Source organism: Macrobrachium rosenbergii, chromosome 4 (genome assembly GCF_040412425.1).
Source record: "Macrobrachium rosenbergii isolate ZJJX-2024 chromosome 4, ASM4041242v1, whole genome shotgun sequence".
NCBI classification, from domain to species: Eukaryota; Metazoa; Arthropoda; class Malacostraca; order Decapoda; family Palaemonidae; genus Macrobrachium; species Macrobrachium rosenbergii.
In genome coordinates this window covers 43,041,087-43,054,098 of record NC_089744.1, presented here as the reverse complement: position 1 = coordinate 43,054,098, position 13,012 = coordinate 43,041,087, and the positions used below count along the sequence as shown (strand labels likewise).

Here is a 13,012-nt window from a genome sequence, read left to right as displayed (position 1 = left end):
GCAGAAAAACGCCTTGCCATCCGTGTGGCGTTATATCTCTCTAAGATCACTTAGGCTCTGTTCCTAACTGTAGTTTGGAAAGCTGTGTTTGTTTTTCCTGGTAAGATTACTCGCTCCTCCGAATAGAAATATAATGTTGGGCGGAGGTCGCACTCTCACTATTTAAACACACACAAGTATGATTATTGTTTGCTGCGTTTCGACCTCGGAGGAGAATGTCTTTCATTATAAAATGAAATATGATGTATGTTTATGTATTTATTTAGTCGGCTTTCAGAGAATTGGCTGCTATTACTACTGTTTCTCTTTGATAAATTTCCACATCTTTTCCAGCGCTCATTGCTATTACTAATGTTTCTCTGTGATAAATTTCCACATCTTTTCCAGCGCTCATTCCACTACGTCAGGGAAAACGATAGCGATGCTCTTGTATATAGTCGCAGGAATCACATGCTGTGTTGCTTTGTGTCTCACTGTCATTAAGTTTTATCTTTTTTTGTAGTGAAATCTCAGCAAGAATGTGACTGCAGAGTTCGTTGGCATTAGTATAAAATAATGACATACTGAGCACATGATGAGTTAGAAATGAGTGAAGAAGTTGCCTTTACTTCTAGGGAAGCACTGTGCTCGAACAAGAATCCTTCCTGGTACACTGACCATTGATTTTCTGTTGTTTGAGCTACGAACGTATCCTACTCGATTTAAAACATTTAAGAGAGAGAGAGAGAGAGAGAGAGAGAGAGAGAGAGAGATTTAAATTAAGAAAAGAGATGGAGCTTCTCTTTTTTTTTTTTTTTTTTTTTTTTTTTTTTTTTTTTTTGCCAGAGGATTACAATTACTACTGTAGCAGGAAAAGCTTACCTGGTCATTGGATTGATGAGGCATGTAAGTTTGTCATGGTATTATGAAATCAGTGAATTTTGTATTAATCTGTGTTGTAATTTCAGATATTTCAGTGTATCGGGAACTTGACGAAGCGTTAAATTGAACAGTTGAATTATCTTGAAGGAAAATTGCACTCTCTCTCTCTCTCTCTCTCTCTCTCTCTCTCTCTCTCTCTCTCTCTCTCTCTCTCTCTTAAATATTAGAATAGATTCTATAAAGTTTAATTGAGGTCATTAAGACATTAAGTACCTGTATTGTTTAAGTTAAACATATCAGTTAAAAAGCAATAAATATAAGTAATGGCTCATGCATTTTGGGTGTTTTTCTTAAATGTTTGCAAATGGATTATGAATTTGTCCTGAGTGTTAGTTATACTTTCTTTTTTTGCTGTTACGTCTATTTTGCTATTTACCTCTTTCATATGATGTATGAATTGCATTGGAATGTTTACTTGGTAAGAAAATGTTAAGGTTATGTCTTGCTATTATGATGCCAGAACACTCGATAATCAGTCAGTCATGACTTGCTATCAGCTGAGTGAAAGGCTCTCACTATTAAATAGTTGGGTTCGCCAACTCGCTGTTTTTTGACCACTGAGGCCTTTGTTAATCTCAGATAAATTGCTTTTAAATCCTCTCGAGTAGGTTTTTTTCAGTGTGTTTATTTTCTTTGTACAGCTGTTTCTTAAATTAAGTTTGTTCCAGCATTTGGCCATTTTTCGACGTGCTCGTTAGTTCTTGACTATCACTACTGTTACTTTATGATCAAAATTATGTACTGACCTTGCTTTGCATTATGAAAGCTAGTGATGGAATTTATTCCAAGGGCAAAGAACATCATGATAGTTGTAGAAGAACGGTAATGGGCAGTACAATTGGCAACATGTATCAGTGATGACCAAAGTAGTTGCAGAATTGATTGGAGGTTTAAAAACTTTATCAGTTGTTTTTTGTAACTGAGTACAGTTTGTAACTGAATACAATGGTACCATGCTAATTATTTGGGTATGTGACTTTTATAGTTATGACTTAGCTAGTTTTTGCATTGCTATACAACTACTAAGGCTCAGTATTCTTAAGAATAGTCCAGCTTGTGGTAAAACCACCAAATTTGGGATGCACGTGCCAGGATGATGTTCAGAATTATAAGAGGTCATTTTCCCACTATGGTATGTATCGTCTTAGTCATACAGTGAGATATTTTAATTGCACCCAGTCAGGCAGGTTGTTGATTTGATCCATAGACTAGTGGACAATTGATAGACACATGGGTGTATTACTAAGACCTGTATCTGTAGCAATATTGATCTGTGGATTGGGTTCAAACAGATTTTCAAATTCATTAACAGTGTAACACGGTTCTTCATATTATTCATTCTCTGTACTCCGTGATAATTTATCTAGTGAAAGTAAATTGTAGAATATAATTCTGGTTATATGACTTACAAAAAAATTGCTTTATCAGGATAATAAATTCCCATGTCAAGTAATGTTAAAGTATATGTAAAATAGGAATATAGTTGTGGAAATTAACTTTTCTTTCTTTCCAGTTGATCTACCCTGCAGACAGAGAACTGACAGAGCGTGAACGCACGAACATATGCTACCTGGCCTTTCCTGATAGTAATTCAGGTCTGATGGGCAATGTGCAGTTTCATTTTCGAATTCGCCAGTGTCCGCAGTCCAATCCACTTCATGCTCGTCCTGCCATTCATCAATACAATGCCACATGTCCTGTGAATATACAGGTTGTTAGTCAGGTTTATGCATTTTGTGTGTTATGGTATCATCTAAAGCTTAGTGCATTATGTACTGCAGTTTCAGATCATTTTTCTTTAGCAGAACAGGTACAGAACATTATATTTTTAATTTTTGTATCTTCATGTCAGAAAGTAATTGTAGCTATTTGGGTATTTTAACATTTACTTATGACTGCCTGCTTAAAGTTAAAATAGGCTTTGTTCACATTTCCATCTGTAAAGAAAAAAAAATGGTTTTTACAAACTGATTTTGTGTTCCAGACGGAAGATGGATACTTGTACGGATATGTATACTTCCGACAGGTGAAAGACCGAACTTTGAGAAGAGGGTACTTCCAAAAAGTAAGTGGATGATATTGTCTCTTGGGATATAGTTATTTTTGCAAGCTTTGACTTGTGAGATTTGCAAATTTTAGATGGAATGATGATATATATTCTCTTTTGGACAAGATAGTTATTTTTTCTTTTTATTTTTCTACAACTTAATGGATGTTTGCATTCTTGTGGACTATTGTAGATTTAGTACTAATACTGTATTGTTGTAGTTTATATATATTGCCTATGCAACATTGATTGCCCTCTTATTTTTTTTCAGTCATTTTTAAAGGAAATGTGTTATTTGTTAAGGGTTACATTTTCAACTGTATAGTTTTTTCAGTGATGGCTTACATTTGTATTTCATACATTTACATATTATAAATCCTCCCTTTTTCATTTTATTGTAAATTTATCTTTCTTAAATAGAAATACGACAGACAAAGCTTTTATTATGAATTGCAATTAACCTCCTTATAATTATGCCTTTTGTGTTAGAGTATTAAGTGCATCTAGTAAATTTTGCTTCAGAATTTTTTGTATTAAGCTTTATTATATTCTCTTGCAGAGTGTGGTACTTTTATCACATCTTCCCCTTGTGTCACTATTTACCAACGTGTTGGACTTGGTTGCTCCAGAATACTTTGATACTGGAGAGGCCAGTCTAGAGGCTGCTTGTCACCATTTGGATCAGTGGCCTTCGCCTATTGCAGGAACTACTTTGAGCTTACCTCTTCTTGGCACCATATTGCAGGTATATATGTGCATATGATGTTTGGCTTTCAATATTGCTGGTGTTACCTTTGTCATGGTTAGGTATGAAATGATACTAAGGAAGGGTAATGTTGTTTGAGACATTGTTTGATTAATTTTTCTAAAACTTTTTATTTTTGTAGAGTCAATTTTCAAGTTAAAAATAGATTTTTAAGTCGTATGTAGTAAAAAGCTTTCTGCTTTGCCTTTGATGAATTTCGATTATTTACACAAAAAATGAAAGGATATAGGAGTGTTTTTTACCTTATGTCTACCCATTTTATATTATTTTAATTCCATTTGCCTATCTTACATCCCAAGGAATGAGGTAGACTTGGGCAGGCTGTTGTCAGCAATTGGTTCCAAATTGTAAGGATACAGTTAAAAATTGTATGTACACTGTTCATATCTTTAATTATAAGCTAAGAAAGAAAAAAGGATTAATGACACATACCAGAATTAAATTTGTGGCATATAATTGTAACAGCGATAATTATGGTACCTCAAAATTTTTGATAATGAGAAATAAACCAGTCTGTTATATCAGTTAAGTTTAGTTATCCAATATTTGCCAGTGACCTATAGGGAAACTTCACTCTGCAAAAGGCTCTTATGTGGTAATGTTGGTTTTGTAATAGTGTCACTGATGGCTCACAAGATTTGAATAACACTTTCGGCTTCTTGGTGTCTGTATTATGTATTGGACCGAGAAACAGTTAGAGGTTGATGATTTGGTATTATAAAATCAGTTTGATTAGTTAGACTAAAAATTGTTACTTTGAAGATTGACTTAGAAACTACATATAATAACTTCTGTTTCAACAGGTTCGAATACCCAGCAGGCAGGACAAACCTGGTGCATCGTCATTAACACCACCATCACCTCTACATGCAACACAGAACCCTTTATCTGTGATGATACCTTCTCCTCATGAAACAGAGGTATGCTTTATGGAATGGTAATTTTTTAAAATTTTTTACAGTTTTAATAAAAAATATATATATACAGGAACTGTACTCAGCTAATATTTGGTTTTGTTTGGATGAATATCATTTAGCCGAAACTTTGATAAAATATTTAATTTTATTGTATAATATATCAGCGTTATTAATTAAAATTTTTTGTAGGCATTCCGAATACTGGCTCCAGTTCTTCCTCACTTGAATTTACTATGGGAATTAGTGATTACAGCTGAACCATTGGTAGTTATGGCCATGTCACCAACAACAGCTGCCAATACTGTGCAGACTTTAGTAAGGTAAGTCCTTTATATATAACCTATAACTCTGGTTACAAGGTAAGATGTACGATGATGCATACTGTTCTTTTAACATTAATGGTATTGCAGATGAATGATTTCTAGTACTAGTCTATCTCTTAATGTTACATGCTTATAATAGGTTCTATCTGTAAGGAGTACTGCCTACTGTGTGCCTTTGATGTCCAGTGCATATCTTTCTGCCTTCTTTTCATCTGTTCCATTTGATCTTTTCCCACACAGATGTCCAACTTCTTTAGCTTCTCTTGCTCTAGTTTTCACTTTTCTTTTAAAAGCTAATGTTTCATGTCACCCTTCGAGGATTGAAGTGGGATTTATTGGTTGTCAAAATATTTTATCATAGTACTGAAACAATATTTGTAAACATTACAAATGTAGAGACTTCTAGCACAAGTTATAAAGGGGACTATTGGTAAAACTCAGTACTGTACCAATAACAAATGTAGATTTTCAAGGAAGGATTGACCTGAATTTATTAATTGCTATGTGGTTGTAAAATTTGGTCATTGAATTGCTGTAATGTTTTGGATGTAACAAATACAATATGATTATGTATTGAAGTCACCATTAAAACAAGTTCAGTCTGCTTTGAAGATCCACAGGTTTTGAAGTTGTTTACTGAACCAACTCATCATCATTGTCATCATCACCTCAAATGCCATACAAGCAAAGGGCCTTTGTGAAGTTCCACCACTCATCTTTTTCATGCGCTTCCAATTTCAAAAATCCCCACTCATCCAGTTCCTGTCTCGTAGTTCTCATATAAGCTGGTCTGGGTCGCCCAACTCTCCTGGTGTCCAGAGTAGCCCAGCTGACACTGTCATGTACTATTCTCCATGGGGTGATGTGAAGGGCTTGTAAAAGCTTTCCATATCTTCCCTTTGTCATTTTCTTATCCGTATATTGAAAATAAATTTCTGTTAAGGTTTCATTATTCCCACTATCCTGATATCTGACTCCTAACAAACTTTTAAAGCATCATATAGTTTCATAGTTGTACCGTGATTCATGTCAGATTGTGCTAATGTTAAATCTTACTTGTATATAAAGTTTTAATGATTGATTTATAAATCTATTCATCCTGCCTGATGTTTGAATTGCCTTTTTAAAATTTTAGTCTCACTAAGTTCCAACTCAAAGAGAATTTGTATTGGATATTGTTTGTAAATGTGTCCCAACCTGTAATCCTTTCTCCATCTAGCATTGTGTATGCTTTGTGATCATTAAGTCTAGTTTCTCCATTCTGTTAAACAAGCTTTGGATATCTTGTAGTGTTTTGCTGACCCACATCTTTTAAGTTTTCAAGTTTCTGTCATTATCCAATCTAAAACTTTTCCATCTGTCATTATCCAATCTAAACCTTTTCTTACTTCCAGCCACTGTTCTGATTATGAAAATGTGCATACTGTATATATTTTTTTTCTAAATACTTGGCATCCCTGTCTGGAAAGTTCATTATTTTTTATCTTGGCTAAAATGCTGTCATAGATTTGTGAAATTCTAATGTAGTATTTTATGTGCAGTGTTCATGATGTGTAGAGTCATACCAGTAACATTGTTAGTGGGGACCTCATATTCTTGTATTGTTATTATTTTAGTTTGTTTTAGTCATACTATATATTATGAAAATTATAGATTATGTAACTGATGTTTAAAATGCTCAAAATATATATTATGAAAATTATAGATTATGTAACTGATGTTTAAAATGCTCAAAATATTTTTACTATTACTGTATTATGTTACCATTCAGTTTAAAAGTGAAAGCTTGTGGTGGAATGTCATGCTGTCTTGATTATTAAAATGAATTTCAATTTTCAAAATGGGCACATATTTGTAATTTTCATTTTGCAAGCCCCAAAACCTCTATGTACTTCATTAGGGAAGATAGGAAGGTTTAATATGGAATGGGATCAAGTAAAGAATACTCAGTTATTTTTTTGAGGCACTGAGATTAATCTTCTCTTAGGTTAACTTTTGCATTGATTGAAGTACCATGTAACTGTCTTCCTGAAGGACTGTTGTGAGGTATTTGTAATTTGTTTTGGATTACAGTACATATGTTCTTTAAGGTTCTGTATTTGTCTTTAAATTTATTTCAGTCTCATATCACCTTTAAAATTTGGTGGTGATTACCGGCCATTCTTCACCATACATGACTCAGAATTCAAAGAGTACACAACGAGGACTTCTGCACCACCTAATGTTATTCTTGGGGTGACAAATCCTTTTTTTGCCAAGACATTACAACATTGGCCACATATCATTAGAATTGGTGACAACACAGGTAAAGTTTTGCAGTCTTCTTATTATCCTGTTTAAAGAATTATAGTTCAAGCATTACTATTCTGGTACACGAGATCTTTTACCGTTTTATTTTGATACTATCACCACACTAAGAAGCTTTGTGCATTATCATGACATAGAGAATTATATTTTAGAAAATTTGATTAGAGAATATTTTAGAAAATTAGATCCTCAGTGATACCTTATTGTGCATGTTCTACTGTATCTGTATTAAGTTGCAGTTTTTCTTCGTGATATTTATTCTGTTATTTGCTGTAGCATATTTAATTACAGTATATGTAATTTTTCATCACAACCCATTAATCATATATTTGTACTATTCATGGTCCTTCATATTCAACGTTTTGCCAGACTTTTATCTATCAGATGGAAGTTTTCTGCTTGCTTCTTTGATCCTTGGGCATATATCAGCCAGGAACCTCACTAATCTTGAATTATAAACAGTTATTTTCTCATTTGCTAGATGATTCCCTTTGTAGAAATCATCATTCTAGTGTTTTTCAGTGTTCATATTTCATTTTATCACTAATCAGTAAGTCTCTGAGCTCTAAATTTTGTGATTAGTAAGTGATAACTTAGTGAATTCTACGACTAGTGGATACTTCGCAGTTGCTGATTTGTATATTAGATCTCCATATTTCTCAGGGACAACTACAGTAGCATTTGGTGTCTGGCTTTCTGATAAGTAACAAAGACTCTAGTTTATAACCTGCTCTTCAGTATGTTTTTAGATATCATGCAACTAACACCAATTCCACATACAGGCAGTCCCCGGTTTATGACGGGTCCGGCTTACAACATTCCGAGGTTACAACACTTTTCAAATATATTCATCAGAAATTATTTCCCGGTTTACAATGCATGTTCCAGGGTTACAACGCCGATCCAACGGAAGAAATATGGCTCCAAAACGGCAGAATAATAAAAATTTGGAGGTTTTTTTGATGAAAAACTCAATAAAAATGCAGTTTACATCATTTTCAATGCACCAAAATCATTAAAAGTAAGGTTTTCTTTGGGTTTTTGACGATTTTCGATGATTTTTTGGTTTACGACGATTTTCAGTTAATGATGCGACGTTGGAACGCAACCCCCGTTGTAAACCAGGGACTGCCTGTATTTCCTAATCTAAACAAATCTGTACTTTACACTTAACATTCAATTTAAGTGATTTACTAGAAAATTTATAGCTTCTAAAATGGTAGCATAGCAAAAAATAATCATAATAATGTAACTGATAGATACAGCAGTGAAGTGTCAAGTGTACTGTAATTTAAGTGCAGTACTGTACTTGAACTATTTATTACCATTGGAGTTTTGGCTTTTTACAATGATTCTTTCATTTAATTTCAGTGGTGCTGTGGGTTTATGTATTTGCATTAATTTCAGCAATATTTATTGTTGCTGTAAAGGTTTAATAGGTTTAATTTGCTTGGTGCTAACCAGCTAATTAGTTGCTACCTAATCAGAACTCGGAAGTTCTCGCTAACACTAACAACTTAGTTTTTCAGGGTTATCAACCATATTGCAATGAGGAGTTGTCTCTTACTGATTTGCTTTGTTATTTCAGGGTAATAGTGTATTATTAGGTATTTTGGGTTTTGGACTGCTTATTTACCATATTAACTGTGAATAATGGGCTTTCCTTCCTAGTTCATTAATTATAATATATAATAATAATTAATTATAATACATAATGTTTTTCTAGTATGTTTTAGTTTTCTGTAAAAGAAAACTTTTGTGCCGGCTTTGTCTGTCCGTCTGCCCTCAAATCTTAAAAACTACTGAGGCTAGAGGGCTGCAAATTAGTATGTTGATCATCCACCCTCCAATCATCAAAAGCATACCAAATTACAGCCCTCTAGCTATAGAGGGATGAAGAAATTTGTTTTTATTTAGCATTTCCCAACGTTTTGTGAGAGAGAGAGAGAGAGAGAGAGCGAGCGAGTGTAATTGTCGTTGTGAGTGGTTCGGTTGTTGGAGTTATTTTTACGGCGCTGTCTGTCTGTCTGTCAGTCTGTCGGGAGTTTTTTCGGTTTTGGGGAAGTTTTTTGGGTAGTTGAGGTCCAACCTTGAAAGTGAACGGGGAGTTTGTCTGTTTTTTTGGGACCATATTGATGGTGCATGTGTCTCTTTTTTTTTTTTCGTTCGTTGTTGGTGGAGGGTTTGTTTGAAATTTTGTTTTTGTGGTTTCTGTGTGCTGTGATTGGCGACCGTGGACCTTTACCCATCTCCAGCAACCGAAGATCAGGGTGAGTGTTGTTTGTTTGTGGGTTAAAATTCCGCCACATAGCCTCAGTAGTTTTTATTTTATTTAAGGTTAAAGTTACCCATAATTGTACTGCTGGCAGCGCTATAGGTACCAACAACATAGGCTACCAGCAGACCATAGTTAACTGAGTTTCATGGGCCATGGCTAAGAGTTTTATGGGCCTTGGCTGAGACCACCACCGGACATAAAACTTTACTGCACCAAAGAAACTTTGGCGCATTTTTTACTTGTGTTTTTATTATTTCTGTAGCAGCTGTTTAGGTAAGATGTGTTCATTGCAATTCACCTATAGATGTATGATGGTTGGCTGCTCCACAAATGGTACCACTGTGGTAAAGGAAAGATGTATAAGGGACAACCTAAGAGTGCCGCAGCTAGTGTGTCTCTTGCTTCGGACACTTTGGTCTCTAGACCTGTTTCTGAATCATCTTTATCTTTGTTGGTAGTGATGGTGTGACAGTCACTGGATGATGTGTTGATTTTTGTCTTCACACACACTACATGCTCTTCACCATTTTGGCTTATACACTCATAAATTGGCCTGCCCATTCACTGCTACAACTTTCTCTGTTCATAAGGACAGTCCCCACTTTTCCTGTGGATTGTTCTACCTGTTTGACTTGCTTTTCATGTGGCCCACCCATTGGAATTATTGACATGTGAAGATGCACACTTAGTTCATGATAAGAACATTCTTCTCATCTATGGAAATGCAACTTAACCAGCTCGATGAAGTTACTGTATGCCATATGCCCTGCTTCATTGGCTGTGCCTCTTGTCAATCCTCAACTACTTTTGTTCCTGCCATAGAGTTTCCAGGAGAATCGTTTCTTAAGATCACAGCACAAGACACTGACTTGCATGTGCAAGCTCTAGGCTTAAAGAGATTCTGTTTCATAGTCCAGTTGAGCAGAACAGTAAAGTGACACTGCAATTGAGACTAGTTGTAGACAGGTTTATTAGCAGTGGCGCCAGTGATGCCCAAGATCCATGCAAGTTTCCATATACAGTGATTGCTTGGATGGAAGAACCTGCCTACTCCCCATCCATTTAGCCTCTTTGTGATAGTGTTGTGCCAATCTTAGATGAGTTCTGTATGGAATAAGGCATCTTATGATAAGTGGGTTTGCAAAGAACAAAAAAGTTACTTCTCTGAAATTACAAAATAATTATTTACCGGCATTTATCTCAAACAGTAAGTCATCCCAGTAAAGAAAATTACAAGTTGAGATGAAAATTGGGAAAAAGAAGAGAATGATGGTGAAGTAATTGAATTTGGATAATATGCTCTCCACAATCCTGGAGTGAGAAAAATGTTGTGAAAGCTGCTCATCTGTTAGCGTCATGCACAAAAATGGAGTGTTGAGGCAGGTAAATAATGGGTACCTGAAGTTCCAAGTGGGTCATAGGCAGAAGGATACTGATCTTCACTGTTGGGCAAAATACTATTATGTGTAAACATATGGAGAACACAAATGTGAGGGCTATATATGAGGAATTGTTTTTGTACTGAAACCAACTGTAAATTAGACAAGGTTAATATTGTTAGTTGTGGAGTATAATATAAAACTTTTAGAGAGCAACTGCAGGTAATTTTATTTTTATTTTTAATGTACTGTATTACAATAGTTACAATAATTTCTTGAAGAGGAAACTTGAAGGAATTACTCAGCCTCATCTGTGGTGGACCAAATTGGCATCATCTATCTTTGGGTCAGGCTCGTCTTCTATTCCACCAGTACTAACAGATGATGGTAGATTGGTTGCTGGCCGTAGGGAATAGGCTGAACTACTTCATTGCACTTTTGAAGCTAAGCAATCAGCTGAGGATGTCCCTCTCCCTGATACTTGTCATCCTGAACGTATTCTTACAAAATTTGCATTTCACTCCAGGAATGTTAAGAAAATTCTGGATAATCTTGATAGCTGAGGTGGAGAAGATCCTGATGGTTTCTTCCCTTTGTTTTTTAAAGAAGTTTCTAATGTGTTGTCTCCCAGGATTACTAGATTCTATAGATTTTTATGTCAATGTAGTATGTTTGTGGATGAGTGCAAGCTTAGTAATACAGTGCCTGTCCCAAAGAGTGGCATATCTACAGACTGCAGTAACTATAGGCCAATCTCTATTCCCCCTGTGCTTTCCAAAGTTGCTGAAAAACTTATTTTTAAGCCACTATATAAGTATGTGGAATCTAAACGATTGTTAGCTGATAGTCAGTATGCATACAGGAAGAAGTTAGGTACCTGCGAATCTCTTGTAGACTTAACATGCCATTTGCAAGGGAACTTTGGTAAGGGTTTTGAGTGCAGAGTAATTCAAATAGATTTTAGTCCTGCTTTCGATTTAGTAAATCACAAAGCACTTATTTATAAGCTTCAGAATCTTGGAGTGGGTAGATATGTTTTAAGATTACTTCTAGATTTCCTTACAGGTAGGCAGCAGTGAGTTGCTGTGGATGGGATCTTTAGTGAACCAAGACCTATTGTGTCTGGAGTTCCACAGGGCAGTGTTCTTGGTCCAGTGTTATTTTTAGTGTATGCAAGTGATATGGTTGTTGATTGATTGATTGATTATGAAATTTAAGTCTTGAAGACCAAGTGCCGGAACCCATCAGGATTATTCAGCGGCGTAATGAAGGTGAAATATGTAAATTAATGATATGATTGATAATAAATAGGTGAATGTTGACATACTAGTAAAATTCAGTGTTAAAATATGGACATGAAAAATGAAGAATGATATTAGATAGAACCAACGAAAAATAAATATATATTAAACTTTTATACTCAAAATACATACTTAGTATATAAAATAAATATGACTGAAATCTTTATTAAATATACTAAAATCATATTTCATTAAAATAACCAGATTCTTTCAGATAACCCATAAGGTTATCTACCTCAATGTCAATTAAATTTAGGACAGTGCACCAGCATGTGCTCACTGGATAGCTGACCACCACATTGAGCACAAATTGGGCCACTGGCTCCCTCTAAAATATAGCTATGAGTGAAGCGGGTATGGCCAATCCTATGCCTTGTTAGGATGATCTCAAATTGATACTTTTTATAATGTGTCTGTATGGATAAAATGGGGTTAGTCCATCTCTGCTGCCATTTTGTACAAATGTATAGTGTGATAACTGGATGCATATCCAAATGTGGCACCATATTAGTTAATAAATCACATCTTGCAGCATCCTTTGTTCTACTATCAGCCAGTTCGCTCCCTTCTAGACCAGTGTGCCCAGGAATCCAACAAAACTTCACTGATTTGTGGTGAACAGAAAGATAAAAAAGCCATTCCTGAGCCTTTTGAATTAAGGGATAGATAGGGTTAAACTTCTTTAGGGCTTTTAAAACACTCCTCGAGTCATTGTATATTACTGTGGATTTAAATTCCTTATCAGATGCAAGATTTAAAGCATCAACTATGGC

At 35.0% G+C, this 13,012-nt stretch overlaps 1 protein-coding gene across 1 annotated transcript in view; it reads left to right on the top strand.

The window, feature by feature from the left end:
- Positions 1-13,012, top strand: part of LOC136833538 (protein DENND6A) — a 97,283-nt gene that overhangs the window by 48,929 nt on the left and 35,342 nt on the right. Inside the window, exons 2-7 of the mRNA XM_067095764.1 lie at positions 2,435-2,632; positions 2,906-2,986; positions 3,528-3,713; positions 4,538-4,654; positions 4,841-4,971; positions 7,095-7,279. Of these exons, the coding sequence (XP_066951865.1) occupies positions 2,435-2,632; positions 2,906-2,986; positions 3,528-3,713; positions 4,538-4,654; positions 4,841-4,971; positions 7,095-7,279 (898 nt within the window). The remainder of the gene's footprint in view (positions 1-2,434; positions 2,633-2,905; positions 2,987-3,527; positions 3,714-4,537; positions 4,655-4,840; positions 4,972-7,094; positions 7,280-13,012) is intronic.